Source organism: Seriola lalandi, unplaced genomic scaffold (assembly GCF_002814215.2).
Source record: "Seriola lalandi dorsalis isolate HSWRI2012SDOR001 ecotype SW California unplaced genomic scaffold, Sedor1 jcf7180002054808, whole genome shotgun sequence".
Lineage (NCBI taxonomy): Eukaryota > Metazoa > Chordata > Actinopteri > Carangiformes > Carangidae > Seriola > Seriola lalandi.
In genome coordinates this window covers 22,665-38,660 of record NW_019525361.1, presented here as the reverse complement: position 1 = coordinate 38,660, position 15,996 = coordinate 22,665, and the positions used below count along the sequence as shown (strand labels likewise).

The following is a 15,996-nucleotide window of genomic DNA, read 5'->3' as shown; positions in this document are numbered from 1 at the left end:
TGTTTATAGTTTGTGTTTATAGTTTGTTTATAGTTTGTGTTTATAGTTTGTTTACAGTTTGTGTTTATAGTTTGTGTTTACAGTTTGTTTACAGTTTGTGTTTACAGTTTGTGTTTATAGTTTGTTTATAGTTTGTGTTTATAGTTTGTTTAAAGTTTGTGTTTATAGTTTGTTTACAGTTTGTGTTTACAGTTTGTGTTTAAAGTTTGTTTATAGTTTGTGTTTAAAGTTTGTTTAAAGTTTGTGTTTATAGTTTGTTTACAGTTTGTGTTTACAGTTTGTGTTTATAGTTTGTTTACCGTTTGTGTTTACAGTTTGTGTTTAAAGTTTGTTTAAAGTTTGTGTTTATAGTTTGTGTTTACAGTTTGTGTTTACAGTTTGGGCTAAAAGCTGCACGTACAGAAGACTCAGCATGTCTCCTTCCTGTTCTTTCCCGCCTCTCTCTCAGGTCCGTGACGGCAGTGTGGAGACCGACCCTCTGATTGGCAAATACTGTGGGACCACCCTCCCAGCCCCCATCATCTCATCCTCCAACTTCCTGTGGATCCGGTTCAGGTCTGACAGCTCAGTGAGCCGGGCTGGTTTCAGGGCCGTCTACACTGTGGGTGAGTCTTCACACATTTATACACACACATGACATGACATCATGTTTATGTGTTCTCTGGTGAGGAGCAGGAAAGTGTCAGAACAGCTGATAAAGTCACGGCTTCAGTCTCAGACTGTGTTCATGTTCATGTTAACAGACCTGACACTGGAATAACATATGATTAGAAAAGATGTAATATTACAATTGTTTTCCAGTTCATTAAAACTCAAAGTAAATCCCCCACCCCAGGTTGTGGAGGTACTCTGTCTGGGACTGGGCAGCTCCGCTCTCCCTACCACCCCAACGCCTACCCCCACAACAAGGTCTGTGAGTGGGTCATCAACCAGCCAGAGGGCTACGTGGTCACACTCAACTTCCTGTCCTTTGACGTTGAGGGGGGGTCCTGTCGGTTCGACTTTGTCGAGGTAAAGTGACACATTCTACACGAGTGATGTCCTTGATCTCATGGAACAGAGGGGGGACAGTGGGTCAGTCATCATGCGTCCTCTGTCTCCAGGTCAGGGACGGCTCCACGTCCAGCTCTCCACTGCTGGGGACATTTTGTGGTGTTGAGACTCCCCCCAGTCTCCAGTCCACTCAGAGATCCATGTACGTCCGCTTCAAGACCGACTCATCCGTCAGTAACCACGGCTTCGAGGCGGCCTACAGCTCTGCCTTGGAGGGTGAGAGTCTGCAGACACTTCGCATTGAACAGGATCCTGAAATCACACTGATGATCTTATTCAGCAAAAAACATTTTTAAAGATTTGATTTGGTTTGATTTTAGTGGCATCCTGCAAAACACCAAGGGAAATCTGGAGTCTGTTAGTCTGGTCGATGTTGTCTGTTGTCTGTGTGTGTGTGTGTGTTGTGTGTTGTGTGTGTGTGTGTGTGTGTGTGTGTGTGTGTGTGTGTGGCTTTCATGATCAGACACAAACACCACGTTCAGTCTGATTCACTGTGACAGTCTCTTACTTTGTGTTTAGCTCCTTGTGTGGAAACAGAAGAGAAGAATATCGCATCATCACTTTCACACTGATTTTGAATCCACTTCCTTTGAACTCAGCTCCTTTTCCAGTTCAAACCATGAACTGAATCCAGTCTCTGTGATCACAGTGAAACACACAGCAATTAAATGTAAACATGCCGGTCCTGGTCAGAACCTAAACATTAACTCCAGAGACTCTCATCTGGTTAACACTGTAAACCTTTACAAGATGCTTTGAAATACTCAGTGTACATTGGTATGCTTTCTCAGGGTTATGCTAAGCTAATGCTAAGGGTGTCATTGACTTTTTAACATGCTGAGATCTTCAAGTCTGTGGCTGATGACCCAGATTTCTCTAAAGAGACTCAGGGTCAGGGTTCCTGAAGTCCACCATCTCCATCGATGACCATCTGCCCTCTTCCTCCTGACCCAGGATGTGGTGACACCCTGACCAGTCCCTCAGGCACCATCACCACCCCTGGCCACCCTACCAACTACCCCCATGGTGCCAGGTGCACCTGGTACATAAATGTTGCCCCCGGCAAACTGGTCCGGCTCACCTTTGAGTCTTTCAACCTGGAGTACCACACGAACTGTGTCCTGGACTATCTGGAGGTCTACGACAATGGGACTGTTGAGACCGGAACCAAGATTGGCAGGTAGATACTGTGTGTGTGTGTGTGTGTGTGCGTGCGTGCGTGCGTGCGTGCGTGCGTGCGTGCGTGCGTGCGTGCGTGCGTGCGTGCGTGCGACCAGGAGGAACCAGACTCTGGTTCCAGAGTCTTTAAAGTCAGTCAGACTCCAGTAGACTGTCTCATGTCTCTGACCATAAAGACGTGATTGATGGAGAGAAGCTGAGATTCTTCATCTCTGCAGAGACTTCTGAGTGACAGTGTGTGTGTGTGTGTGTGTGTGTGTGTGTGTGTGTCTGTTGTGTTGTGTCCAGGTACTGTGGGCGTTCAGTGCCTCCCTCCATCACTAGCATTGACAATCAGCTGACTCTGCTGTTTGTGACAGACTCCAGTTTGTCCACAGAGGGATTCTCTGCCAGCTACATCTCCCTCAACGCTGCCACAGGTAACACTCACCTGGTCAGAGAGGTGACCTCACACTGACCCTTCACCTCACAGCTCAGCCTCCACTTCAACATCTCGCTGAGTTCAGACCGGACTGTGGGGATTCCAGTCCTGGGTTCAGGTCCTGGTGTGACCAGTTTGGACACAGCTGTAAAGATTAGGCTCAGAGGTCTTAAAGAAGACAGCCTCCTCATTCATTAGTGAGACCACTGTGTTGGTCCAGACACTGAGGCTCCAAAACAATGATTCATCTTGTAAATTATCATTTTTATATTTTATAATATTACAAACATGAGAGACTTTGTAAGGTGATTAGTCTATTTCATGACTGATAAACCTCAGAACTCAACACACTGATACACTCACAGACTGACACACACACACACTGACACACACACACACGCACACACACGCACACATACTGATACAGACACACTGATACACTCACAGACTGACACACACACACACACACACACGCACACATACTGATACAGACACACTGATACACACTCACAGACTGACACACACACACACATTGATACAGACTCACAGGCTGACACACACACACTGACTGACACACACACACATGCACACACACTGATACACACACACACACATTGATACTGACACACTGATACACACTCACAGACTGACACACACACACACACACACACACATTGATACAGACACACTGATACACACTCGCAGACTGACACACACACACACATTGATACAGACTCACAGACTGACACACACACACTGATACACACACACACACATTGATACTGACGCACACACAGACACACACACAAGATACTTTGATAAACGGTGTGTGTGTAGAGAACAGCTAGGGCCAACAGTCTGAGCACCACAGTGAGTCTCACTCATGAACATCTTGATGAAGATGACCATGACGTGAATCTCTGAGCTCATTAGCTGTGCAGGACTAAAGTACTCTGATGTCTAATCAGTCATGTGGTTCAGTTAACCACCAACCTTCTGCTGTGTTTGTCTTTAACTATGTGTGAGTGAGCAGAGAGTGTAGGAGTGAACCGCTGGAAATCCAGAGAGTGTTAGCATGAGCTGTTAGCATGAACTGTTAGCATGAGCTGTTAGCATCTTAGAGAAATAACAAGGTGATTTAATGTGAAGATGAAGCTGTAGCTTCTGTTTCTCTCTCTCTTCAGATTGTAGTGAGACCTTCACTGCCCCCACAGGCTCCTTCTTTTCACCTAACTACCCCAACTACTACCCCACCAACAGAGACTGCATCTACAAGATCATTGTTCAGGTCAACATGCAGATCAAGCTGAACTTCACCAGCTTTTACCTGGAGGGTTTCCCTCCTTCATGCAGCTCAGACTTTGTGGAGATCAGGTGAGAGAAGGATGAAGGTTGGAGAAGAGGAGGCTGGATCCAGACTCTTCTCAAAACTGAACAAATGAGCAATGAATGAATCTTAGAAGTATCATTTGAACGTCTGTGTCGCTCTGCATGATGTTTGTGAGATATGTCTCGAGGTGAGATTGTGTCTCATCCTCTCGGATACCTGACACTTACACTGTGGTTTTTAATCCAACTGTCCACAGGTGGCACACCTGTCTCCTTTATTGACCTCTGACCCTCTGAACTTCTTGTCTTTTCAGGGATGGTGGTTATGAGACGTCTCCTTTGATTGGTAAGTTCTGCTCCAATCAGAGGCCTCCGGTCCTGGTATCCCATAGCAACCGCCTGTGGGTCAGATTCCGCTCCGACGGCTCGATAACACGTAGTGGGTTCATGGCTCACTGGGACGGATCACTAGCTGGTGAGTGTCACACTGTTTTTATATTAGGAGCTGTTTGACCTGTGAGGTTCATCAGACAGAAACAGAATGAAAGAAGAAGAAGAAGAAGAAGAAGAAGAAGAAGAAGAGTGTTCACTGCAGAACAAACAGAAGCATCAGATCAGGTCTCACCACTAGGGGGAGACAGAGGAGGACGTTTTATGATCCATGTTTGTGATTTCACCTGAAGGAGGATGTTTGTTCTTCACATCAACGTGTAAAAGAGTGAACTACATGTCCTCCAGGGACGAGGGACACACACACACACGCACACGAAACTCTCCATGTGATGTCGTTCCTTCCTTCCAGGCTGTGGGGGGTCTTTGACGACGGCCACTGGGCAGTTCTCCTCCCCTAACTACCCCCTGCCCTACCATCCTAACTCTGAGTGCTACTGGACCGTCGGGACCAGCCAAGGCAGCCGGCTGATCCTCTCCTTCTCTGACTTCCACCTGGAGTCCAGCTCCACCTGCACATATGATTACCTGGCTGTGAGTACTGTCCCCCCAGGGTGGGGTGGGGGGTGGGGTAGGGGTAGTTTCCAAACACTGTGTGTGTGAGGAGGTGGAGGTGTGTAAATATAATTCATGTGGATTCAGGATTGTGTTCTTGATGGTTTTTAAATGTGGAGAAATACTGTTGATATTTGAATTGAACAGCGAAAGATATATAAACTCCACAGAGGGTCAGGTTTTAATCCTCAGTGTTTTTCAGACGGATCCATGTTTTGTTAGTAACATGATCATCAGGAGCTCATCATTAGGTTTCACTGATCAACAGCTGGTGTGTGTGTGTGTGTGTGTGTGTGTGTGTGTGTGTGTGTTCAGGTGCATGATGGGAACAGCAGCAGTGCTCCAGAGATAGCCAGGTTGTGTGGCAGTCAGCTGCCCAGCAGCATCAACTCCTCCAGTCACCAGCTGTTCATCAAACTACGCACTGACAGCAGCATCAGCACCGGAGGCTTCGTGGCATCATACACCTCCAGTACGGCCACACACACACACACACACACACACACACACACACATAGGCTGTAGTGTTATATTTGGTAGTTTTAGAAAATAAACCTTAGGTTGCTTTATTCATCACATTCATCAGATGTTCGGAGGTTCAATATTCAAACTGAACTCAGTAAAAGTCCAGAGGAAGCGGTTGTCATTAATCAGATGTTTTAATGGATCTGTGTCTGTGTCATCTGATCAGTTTAAAGGATTTTGTATTTTCAGGTGTTAATGAGAGTTGTGTCACTGAGTCCATCCTGGTGAAGGTTGTTGGACAGTAATACAGATCAATCCAGGACCTTATATTTAATAAATCTGGATCAATAGAGAGTCGTCAATACAGTGTGTGCCATGTGTGTATTCTGTGTATTTAAGAGTGTATTGTGTGTATTTCAGAGTGTGTATTTCAGCGTGTGTTGTGTGTTTTCAGCGTGCCGTGACGTGCTGATCTCAGGCAGACACCAGGGGGTGCTGGAGTCACTGAACTTTCCCAACGAATACCCAGACAACTCGTACTGCAGCTGGACCATCCAGGCCAGTGGAGGAAACACCATCAACTACACCTTCACGTCCTTCGAGCTGGAGTCCACCTCCAGCAGCTGTCCGTACGACTATGTGAAGGTGCTGCTGCTCTCCAACAGCCCCGATTATTATGGCTGTGTGTTTTACTGTGCACTCACATCTCTCTCTCTCTCTCCATATGTCTCCCCAGCTCTATAATGGACCGAACACACAGGCTCCTCTGATTGGTTCATTCTGCGGGTACAGGCCCCCACCAGCCAACAGCAGCTCTGGCTCCTCCCTCACTGTGGTGTTCAGATCAGACAGCTCCTTGTCTCTGTCCGGCTTCCGGATGATGTGGTACCAGAACGGTGAGAGGGAGTGTGTGTGTGTGTGTGTGTGTGTGTGTGTGTGTGTGTGTGTGTGTGTGTGTGTGTGTGTGTGTGTACGTGTGTGTGTACGTGTGTGTGTGTACGTGTGTGTGTACGTGTGTGTACGTGTGTGTGTACGTGTGTGTGTACGTGTGTGTGTGTGTGTGTGTGTGTGTGGGGGCAGGGTGTCTCACTTTATCAGAACATTATCAGAACTAAAACCCACAAACACTTTATAGTAACTTATTATTTTACCCAGCAGACATCAGAGGGTCATCTTGTGTTGCGCTCTTGTTGAACTTGTTTAATACAGAGAGGAGCAACAGTGGCATGAATTCATTACCGAGTTTCTGACATTAGAAAATAATAAAATATGTTTTAAAATAAAGTTCAGATTGTATTTGTTTTCATGAGGAATAGTTATAACACTATGAGTTTTCTAAAATGGAAATGGATACAGGAGTTATTTCATCCCACATATTTATTTTTATATTTATCTTTTTTGTTACTTAGTGGATTGAATTGTCTTTTCTCAGTTATTAAAGAAATGAAATGATTATAGAGTTATTGTATATTAGAGGTTTTGAGTGGCTGTCGTGTTGTGAGTCTCATTGTGAGTATGAACGATATGGATGTGTGTTGATGTATCTGTTGTCACTGAAGTATTGTCTATGAATTTATGTTGTTGGCTAATGGTGATCTGAATAAATAGATAAATACAGGGTCGACTCATATGTGATGATGTAACGTGTTGGAGGCAGGGACTAAACCGCTCATCCCCTGTGAACGCAGCTCTCCTGTCATGTGACAGTTTCCTGTGAGGACAGTTAATGTTGTTCCTCTTTCATGTCTAACACTGATTTTATTTAGTGTGATGATTTTACATCATCAAAACATTACTATGTTAACTATGTTCATTTTTATCCTCATGTTGATAAACTGGTGATTTTTCTGTAACACTTTCTTGGAGCAGCTCATGGTTCAGGTCTCTGACACATGACAGACAGTAGGATCTCTATTCAGAGTGTAGATGGAACCATCCAGGAGGTTCCTGTTCTCTTACTGCGGTTCTGTCTGCTCCTGCTGTCTGCTGGGTTTTGGAGCCTGGATCATCCCTGTATTCATTGTATGGTGACGCTCAGTGGTCTTCTGTCCCTGCAGGCTGTGGGGGGGATCTCTCTGGTCCACAGGGCTCCTTCACCAGTCCAGACTACCCCAGCAGGTACCCCGAGAACAGGGAGTGTTTGTGGTACATCACCACATCAGCTGGCAGCAGCATCACCCTCACCATCCATGAGTTTGACGTGGAGTTCCACCCAGACTGTAACTATGATGTTCTGGAGGTGAGACCTGGACCTGGACCTGGACCTGGTCCTGGTCCTGCTGGTTTACAGAGTTCATTAAACTGTTGTCTTTATGTTGACTGTATTGATAGAGACACGTCTCTGAATGAACATGTCTTCACGAGTGACTCAGCAGTGGAACCAGTGACCTGTCTTTGACCTCTGACCCCCCCCCCCCTCAGGTGTACGGAGGTCCAGACCTTTCAGCCCCTCAGCTGGTCAAGCTCTGCAGCACCACGTCCAGCCCCATGCAGATCTCCAGCACCGGGAACCTGCTCACAGTCCGCTTCAAGTCCGACGCCTACGTCAGCGGCCGAGGCTTCAACGCCAGCTGGACTGAAGTCCAGGGAGGTGGGTGGAGTCACTGAGAACCACAGAGTACCACAGAGAACCTCAGAGAACCTCACGGTGGTGAGGCTGTTATCCTGGTGGCTGGAGGTTGTTGGACTGATGGTTGTTCTTGTCAGAAGAAGAGTCAGTGACTGAGTCAGTGTCTGTGAGTCTGTGTGACTGATCCAGAATGTGAAGCTTTAAACCTGAAGTTTTTTATTAACCTGAAAACAATCAACAAGATTTCCTGAATGTTCTTTCCTTCATGTTCTGAAAGCTTGAAGTGCAGGTGCTGGATTTATTTGTTATTGATGTTCTTTGTGACTCTCCAGATCACCTGTTGTCATTCAGACTTTCTGTTATCACACAGACACACAGCTCTCTGTGACCTTTGACCCTCTGCCCCTCCTACTCAGGCTGCGGGGGTCCAGTCACTGCTCCATCAGGGGAGATCCACTCTCCGTCTTATCCCAGCAGCTACCCCAACAATGTGGACTGTTCCTGGGTCCTCAGTGTGGACTCCCACCACCGAGTCTCCTTCAACTTCTCTGACCTGGACATCGAGCAGCACAGTAACTGTGCCTGGGACTACGTGGCTGTGAGTGACTGTTTTCATGTGTTCATAACTGTAGTGGTCGACGAACCTTTACACATCCTGCAGAGATCAACAGTCTGCAGGGGGAAGGTTCAGTCCTGATCCTGATCCAGCTCTAACTAGACTCTGTACCAAAGAGGAAACCTGGACTGGATCTGGATCTGGACTGTGGACACGGTCTGTTTAAGACTGATCATTTACTCTGTCTCTGTAGATCCACGACGGTCCAACTGCGTCATCTCCTCTGCTGGCCCGAGTGTGTGGCTCCAGTCTGCCTCCCTCTATCACCTCCACCCAGAACTCCATGTTTGTTCGCTTCAGGTCCGACTCCAGCCGCAGCCACCGAGGATTCAGTGCTCACTTCTCTGAGGGTGGGTCTGACGTCTGCTGCTGTGTCCTCAACATGGTTTTAGTCCATCAGTCCTTCTCTTCATCCATCAGTCTCCTCTGTCTTCACTTCCACTCAGATTGTCTGTAGATGATGTCGTCTCAGGCCTCACACAGCTGATCTCAGACCAGCTGATAGAAACATGAAGGACATGTCTCTCCCTCCTCTCTGTATCTCTCTCTCGCTCTGTCCCCCCCCCCCTTCTCCCCCTCTCTGTCTGTGAGTGCTTGTGAAATGTGTGGAGCTGTTGAGTGAGTCTGGGACATTTGGATTGATTCTTGTTCTGATTTTCACCTTGTGCTTTATGGGAGGTGAGAGGAGTTTAAGTGATTGAATTGTTGTCCATCAGACACGGGGTTAGAGTGATGACGGTACACCGTGAAACAGATTCTCTTGTCGGTTAGTCCATCAGCTGGTTGAGAGAGGCCTGGTGTTAGACGATCTGTTTGTACCTGCTACACGGATCACCGTGTCAGGCCTCCCCCCGTTCATCCCCAGTGAACTGTTGGAAAAGGAACCGACTCGCCTCTATAAGTTTAACAGCGGGTTCAAAACAGTTCGTCTGGGCTGCAAAGACGCCAGACTGCAACACATTCAGTCTCTACAGAGAAAGGCCTTCATGTACCACAGCAATCCTACGAGAGTCTTGGACGTGTCAATTAAGGCTAAATTTGAAATGATTTCTATGCTGTTTATGCAAGATCTGGCAGCATGAAATGTTTTGATAGGGTTAAGGGTAGGATATAACCCTAATGTGGTGATATCGGCCACAAGTGCTCATCCGGCCCACATGAGCAGCAGGCTGCATGCAGCACTGTTACCAGCAGCAACAGGCACTTTGCACCACGATGCACTTGATAATAAAGTAACAGTAACAGTGGACAGTGAGGTGAGGGACCTGTTGATACTGTGGGACAGACTGTAGAGGACAATGAAGGCAGTGGGCAGAAAGAACGAGTGAAGGACACCGACACAGCTGAGGCTGAAGGTGCAGCAGCAGGTGAATCAAACAATCTACATGTTGAAAAGGAGGAGGAAGACATGTTGTCTTCCTCCTGTCTTGTCACAGTTTACTCATACTGTCTCACAGGATGATAGGCAGCCATATTCAAAGCAGGAGATCAATTATTTCCATCTTCTCAGATGTTGATAGATTCGTTAATTCTATACTAAAGTTAAGAAAACAGGCAAGTTATTAACAGCTGAATAAACAGAAGGTTTCATCTTAAAAAGATACTGAATAAACTCAAGAAAGAAAAGCGAGGAAAGGCTCCTCTAAACGCAGAAATAGATACAAAATGGGTGAATCACTAAGGGCGGTCTTTTCCTCTTTGAAGGGTTCTGCTGTCCTCTCTCTATTCTTTCTCTCTCTACTCTACATGGACGTCTTGAGAGTAGGAACACTGAACATCAATGGAGGGAGGGACACAGACGAGCGATGTTTCTCTTAGAAGAGACACAGCTCAGTGGACAATGAGGGAGAGTGGGGAATGTCCTGGAGACGAGGAGGAGTAGCAATCTTATTTCACATCGTCTCACATTATCAAATGTTGGAAAAATCAGTGCCGGATTGTCTCGATGGCGTTGGGTTCCGCCCCAGTTGTCTTACAGAGGGAAGCACTTTGGTTGTTAACAACCTGGCTACATCTATGCTCTGGCACCGGCTTACTGTTGTGGAACCTCCACACACTCTTCACCGGATTAGATCTGTTTTTACCTGTGTCAGAGGGAGGCCAGGAGTCATATACCAGCCTTCTGTCTTCAGACTGCACAGCGTCTTCTCTACCATAGGCAGCAGCTCTGGGCTCAAACAGCATCTGTGCTGCTTCATAGAGTGAAAAACCTGGTCTATGATAAGCACTTGTTTCTTCTGGATCTGAACGGGAAGGACATCCCTCCTGGTTTCACCCTTCAGTTCTGCATGCTTGGAGAACTGTACTAAAAGTGAAGAGAGATTGTTCCGAGTGCTAGGGTAAGGTTGGAGAGGAACCTTTGTTTCACAACCCATCAGCGTGCAGAGAACCTTTATAACAGCTGAGCTGACGAGGCCGGCGGGACTGAGGTCGGCGGGACTGAGGTCGGCGAACTTATGTTTAAAGGTCTAGTGGCTTCACGTCTCAGAATAGAGTTTGTTTATTATTAATGGTGTCAGAACTGGAGGAGGGTGTTTGTACTTGGGGGGTTGGAGGTGTCTGGTGCAGTACTTCTCATGAATCACTCATTCTCAGTTTCTGAACAGCTTGAATCAATATCAAATCAAATAATTGTTTTTATTTATTCATTTATTTATTTATTTTTGTTTTGTTATTGTTTTTTGAGGTATGTGTTTAACTTCCTGGTGTATTGTGTAATGGGACTTAGACCAATAAAGGGTTGGTTAAAGGTCAAAGGTCTCGCTCTCTCTCGAAGTGTCGCTCTCTCATTCAGATATTCTATCATGTATATCTGAGCTCCAGGCTGAGGTCACTGGAGGTCACTGACCATGTGGTTGTGTTTGTGTTCACCAGCCTGTGGTACAACCATCATCACAGACGATGTGGGAGGGGCCATCGCGTCGCCGCGGTACCCATCCCCGTACCCACCCAATCAGAACTGCAGCTGGATCATCAGAGCACAGGAACCATGTGAGCTGCCTCAGAGTAAAAACGACTGTTATGGTATCAGGACAGTTCTTTAACCTTTGACCTCTCTTCCTGTGGCCAGTCAACCATGTGACCCTGTCCTTCACTGACTTTGAGCTGGAGATGATCAACACCAACTGCTCCCATGATGCAGTGGAGGTCCTGGATGGAGATAACTACCAGGCTCCTTCTATAGGTAGAGAGTGTGTGTGTGTGTGTGTGTGTGTGTGTGTGTGTGTGTGTGTGTGTGTGTGTCAGTGTGTGTGTTTGAGTTTGAGAGAGAGTGTGTGTGTGTGCGTGTGTGTGCGTGTGTGTGCGTGTGTGTGCGTGTGTGTGTGTGTGTTTGTGTGTGTGTTTGTGTGTGTGTGTGTGTGAGTGTGAGAGTCTGTGTGTGTGAGTTACAGTGTGTTGTTGTCTTCAGGTCGTTACTGTGGCGTGCAGGTCCCTCACCCCATCACGTCCTTCAGTAACTCGTTGGTGGTGAACTTCATCTCTGATCCCTCCGTCTCCAGGAAAGGCTTCAGAGCCTCGTTCTCAGCCTCCACCTCCAGTAAGAACCACTGACCTCTGACCTCTGTAAACTATCATCTGCTGGTACTGAGTATATATATATAATACTCTCTGCCCCCCCAGGCTGTGGAGGAGACCTGGTGATGGAGAGTGGAGCGTTCAACAGTCCCAACTTTCCAGACGCTTACCCACCGAATGTGGAGTGTGTGTGGACCATTAGGAGTTCTCCAGGAAACCGTCTCCAGCTCTCCTTCATGTCAGTATCAGTGACCAGCTTCACTCACTACGTCCCTTTACTTCCTGTTTCCTGACCTGATAGATAGATAGATAGATAGATAGATAGATAGCAGCTGAATAAAAATACAAACATAGAAAGTACACAATAAAAATGAGAAGTAGGTAAAATATAAATAGTATTAAAAAGTATAAAAGGTATTTGATGATGATGAAGATAGTGATGATGAAGATGATGAGGATAATGATGATGATGATGGTGGTGATGAAAATGATGGTGATGATGAGGATGATGAAGATGATGAGGATAATGATGATGATGGTGGTGGTGATGAAGACGATGGTGATGATGATGATGATGAAGATGATGTGATGAAGATAATAGTGATGATGAAGATGATGATGACGAAGATGATGATGATAGTGAAGATGATAGTGATGATGAAGATGATGATGATGATGATAGTGGTGGTAGTGATGGTGGTAATGATGATGGTGATGAAGATAATAGTAATGATGATGATAATGATGATAGTGATGATGATGGTGATGATGAAGATGATGACGATAATAGTTATGATGATGATGATGATAAAGATGACAGTGATGAAGGTGATGCTGATAATGATGATGATGGTGGCGATGATGATGGTATGTACAGGACACCTGAGTGTAACACACCTGTGTTGTGTTCAGGGTCTTTCACCTGCAGGGAGACTCCAGCTGTCGCAACGACTTTGTGGAGATCAGGGAGGGAAATTCCACGGGGCCTCTGGTTGGTCGGTTCTGTGGATACTCTCTTCCCTCCAACTACACCTCCGTGATCGGTCACATCCTGTGGGTGAAGTTCGTGTCCGACGCTTCAGTCAGCAGTGTGGGATTCAGAGCCACCTTCTCTCACCGTGAGTCTGTGACATCACCTGTGTTCACCTGTTCAGAAGAAGAACTCTGACCTCTGACCTTCTCTCTGCTCCTCAGTGTATGGTAATGATGTGACAGGGGAGTCGGGTCAGATTGCCTCCCCTCTGTATCCCAGAACCTACCCCAACAACGCCCACTACCGCTGGACCGTCAGTGTGGACGGAGACAGCTATGTCCAGATCCGCTTCCTGGACATGGACATCGAGGACGCGTCCGACTGCTACTACGACCAGCTCAGAGTAAGACCGAGTCCGTCCCCTCTGACTGTTGTTGTTGTGTCACATGGTTCGACACGGTTTCATCCACTGATCAACATGGATCCAGATTCTTCTCACATTTAAAGTTTTAAAATTATTTTCAGAGTTAAAACATTTTTTTTATTGATTGATAAAACCCAAACTGACTGTCTTCCTGTCTACGTCTCCATGGTAACATGAGGGTCTGATCCTGATCCTGATCCATCTCTCCAGGTATTTGATGGCTCCAGTGTTCACTCCTACCCCATCGGGACCTTCTGTGGTCTGGACCTGCCGCCTCCCCTGAGGAGTACCAGCAACACCGTCACCCTGCAGTTCCAGTCTGACACAGTGCAGGGAGGACGGGGCTTCCTGGTGGAGTGGACTGCGGCCCAGGACTCTGGACCCCCACCCACCATTACACCAGGTCAGACAGTCGGACTGACTGACTTTATTTTATGCTGCTGCACCTTTCAAACTAAACGACAGGAAGGTGTACAGCTCACTCAGAAAGTCTTCAGAACCTGTCACTTTTTCACATGTTGTTAATCCACAGCTTTATACTGAAATAAAAAGTGTGTGTGTGTGTGTGTGTGTGTGTGTGTGTGTGTCAGGTGCGTGTGGTGGAATCCTGATGACCGGGGACTCTCCGGACTTCCTCTTCTCCCCCGGCTGGCCTGAGAACTACCTTCCTAACCAGGAGTGCACCTGGCTGATCCGGTCTCCAGGCTCCACTGTGGAGTTCAACATCCTGTCTCTGGACATGGAGGACTACCCCACCTGCTACTTTGACAGCCTGGTCATCAGAGACGGTGAGGCCTTGTCTATAGGGACTCAGTGCTCTGTTTGTTCCTCCACACACTCCTTACCTGTGTGTGTCCACAGGTGCGACCAGTATCTCCCCCGTGCTGGCCAATGTGTGTGGTCGTGATCCTCCAGGTTCCCTCCATTCCACAGGAGATTCCATGTTCATCCACTTCTCCTCAGATGGCAGCATCAGCGGCCGAGGCTTCAACGCCTCCTACTCCAGAGGTCAGAGGTCATCACGCACCTAAAGATCACCTAGAGGCAAGGAGGTGCAGTGTACGGTGGCCCAGAAGCTCAACTCACTGCAACTTCAGAAAACATTAATGTGACAACACCTGAGCTGTAAATACTCACAACAAAAACACAAACACGCTGCAAATACAGGCGACGCAACGGAAGTCAGGTCCGTCACTTCTTAGTGTCCCCCGGAAACACTTCTGTTGTGTTGTGAGTCTCTGCAGCTCGTGTGTCAAACTGATGATTTGGTGAGTTGTTTGCGTTCTGTCTGTTCTGTCTGAGCTCTCAGGGCCACCGTAGCAATGCCCTCCTGGAGTCACAGCCTCAAGTTGCCAGGCAACCAGTGGAGACTCCTGGGAGAGCCAGGAAATAGTTCAGCTGCTTAATGAGCTGTAAAAATACAACATGTAGTTATCATTAATAATCATATCATTATTAATGATAATATAATTATTACTAATAAACACCTCTCTGTGTGTTCAGGTTGTGGAGGTCTGCTGCATGTAGACAGGGGGGTGCTCAGCAGCCCCCGCTACCCTCAGACCTACCTGCCTGGTCTGGACTGCAGCTGGCACGTGATGGTGACTCCTGGCTTCAGGGTCTCTGTCACTTTCCAGACTCCGTTCCAGATTCAGGGCTATGGGACTGGCTGCAGCTCAGGAGACTACCTGGAGGTAACAGCATCTGGATCTGAACATCTGTGTGTTCTGAAAAGTGGAAAAGGAGGTCCCACTGCTGTGTGGAAGTTTAGCTCTGGAACAGTCTAGTTCCTGGAAGCAGGTCTTAAACCCTCAGCGAGGTTCAGGTCTCTGTCTGAGGTGTTGATGATCAGCTCGTTAATGCTTTAATTACTCACTGAGTCCCTGTGATTATTGACTCTCCACAGCTGAGGAATGGTCCGGACGCCTCAGCTCCACTCCTGGGGGGTCGTCTGTGTGGAACTAGTCCCCCCTCCCTGGTGCAGACCACTGACAACCACCTGTTTGTTCACTTTGTGTCTGATGCCAGCAACGAGGCCAGCGGCTTCCAGCTGACCTTCGAGGCCCACAGTCAAGGTAGACCACCACAGTCAGGGTAGATCACCACAGTCAGGGTAGACCACCACAGTCAAGGTAGACCACCACAGCCAGGGTAGATCACCACAGTCAGGGTAGATCACCACAGTCAGGGTAGACCACCACAGTCAAGGTAGATCACCACAGTCAGGGTAGACCACCACAGTCAGGGTAGACCACCACAGTCAAGGTAGATCACCACAGTCAGGGTAGATCACCACAGTCAAGGTAGATCACCACAGTCAGGGTAGATCACCACAGTCAGGGTAGATCACCACTGTCAGGGTAGACCACCACAGTCAGAGTAGACCACCACAGTCAAGGTAGACCACCACTGTCAGGGTAGACCACCACAGTCAGGGTAGACCACC

At 47.3% G+C, this 15,996-nt stretch overlaps 1 protein-coding gene across 1 annotated transcript in view; it reads left to right on the top strand.

Moving 5' to 3' along the window:
- The window catches only part of cubn (cubilin (intrinsic factor-cobalamin receptor)), a 43,104-nt gene that overhangs the window by 14,134 nt on the left and 12,974 nt on the right, over positions 1-15,996 (top strand). The window contains exons 20-43 of the mRNA XM_023426096.2: positions 1,104-1,269; positions 2,008-2,233; positions 2,521-2,651; positions 3,838-4,027; positions 4,297-4,457; positions 4,785-4,966; positions 5,303-5,459; positions 5,907-6,097; positions 6,189-6,348; positions 7,510-7,691; positions 7,874-8,042; positions 8,438-8,619; positions 8,831-8,987; positions 11,512-11,628; positions 11,708-11,821; positions 12,047-12,175; positions 12,259-12,391; positions 13,066-13,271; positions 13,348-13,529; positions 13,761-13,953; positions 14,141-14,338; positions 14,412-14,558; positions 15,054-15,244; positions 15,457-15,625. Coding sequence (XP_023281864.1) covers positions 1,104-1,269; positions 2,008-2,233; positions 2,521-2,651; positions 3,838-4,027; positions 4,297-4,457; positions 4,785-4,966; positions 5,303-5,459; positions 5,907-6,097; positions 6,189-6,348; positions 7,510-7,691; positions 7,874-8,042; positions 8,438-8,619; positions 8,831-8,987; positions 11,512-11,628; positions 11,708-11,821; positions 12,047-12,175; positions 12,259-12,391; positions 13,066-13,271; positions 13,348-13,529; positions 13,761-13,953; positions 14,141-14,338; positions 14,412-14,558; positions 15,054-15,244; positions 15,457-15,625 — 4,033 coding nt within the window. The remainder of the gene's footprint in view (positions 1-1,103; positions 1,270-2,007; positions 2,234-2,520; positions 2,652-3,837; positions 4,028-4,296; positions 4,458-4,784; positions 4,967-5,302; positions 5,460-5,906; positions 6,098-6,188; positions 6,349-7,509; positions 7,692-7,873; positions 8,043-8,437; positions 8,620-8,830; positions 8,988-11,511; positions 11,629-11,707; positions 11,822-12,046; positions 12,176-12,258; positions 12,392-13,065; positions 13,272-13,347; positions 13,530-13,760; positions 13,954-14,140; positions 14,339-14,411; positions 14,559-15,053; positions 15,245-15,456; positions 15,626-15,996) is intronic.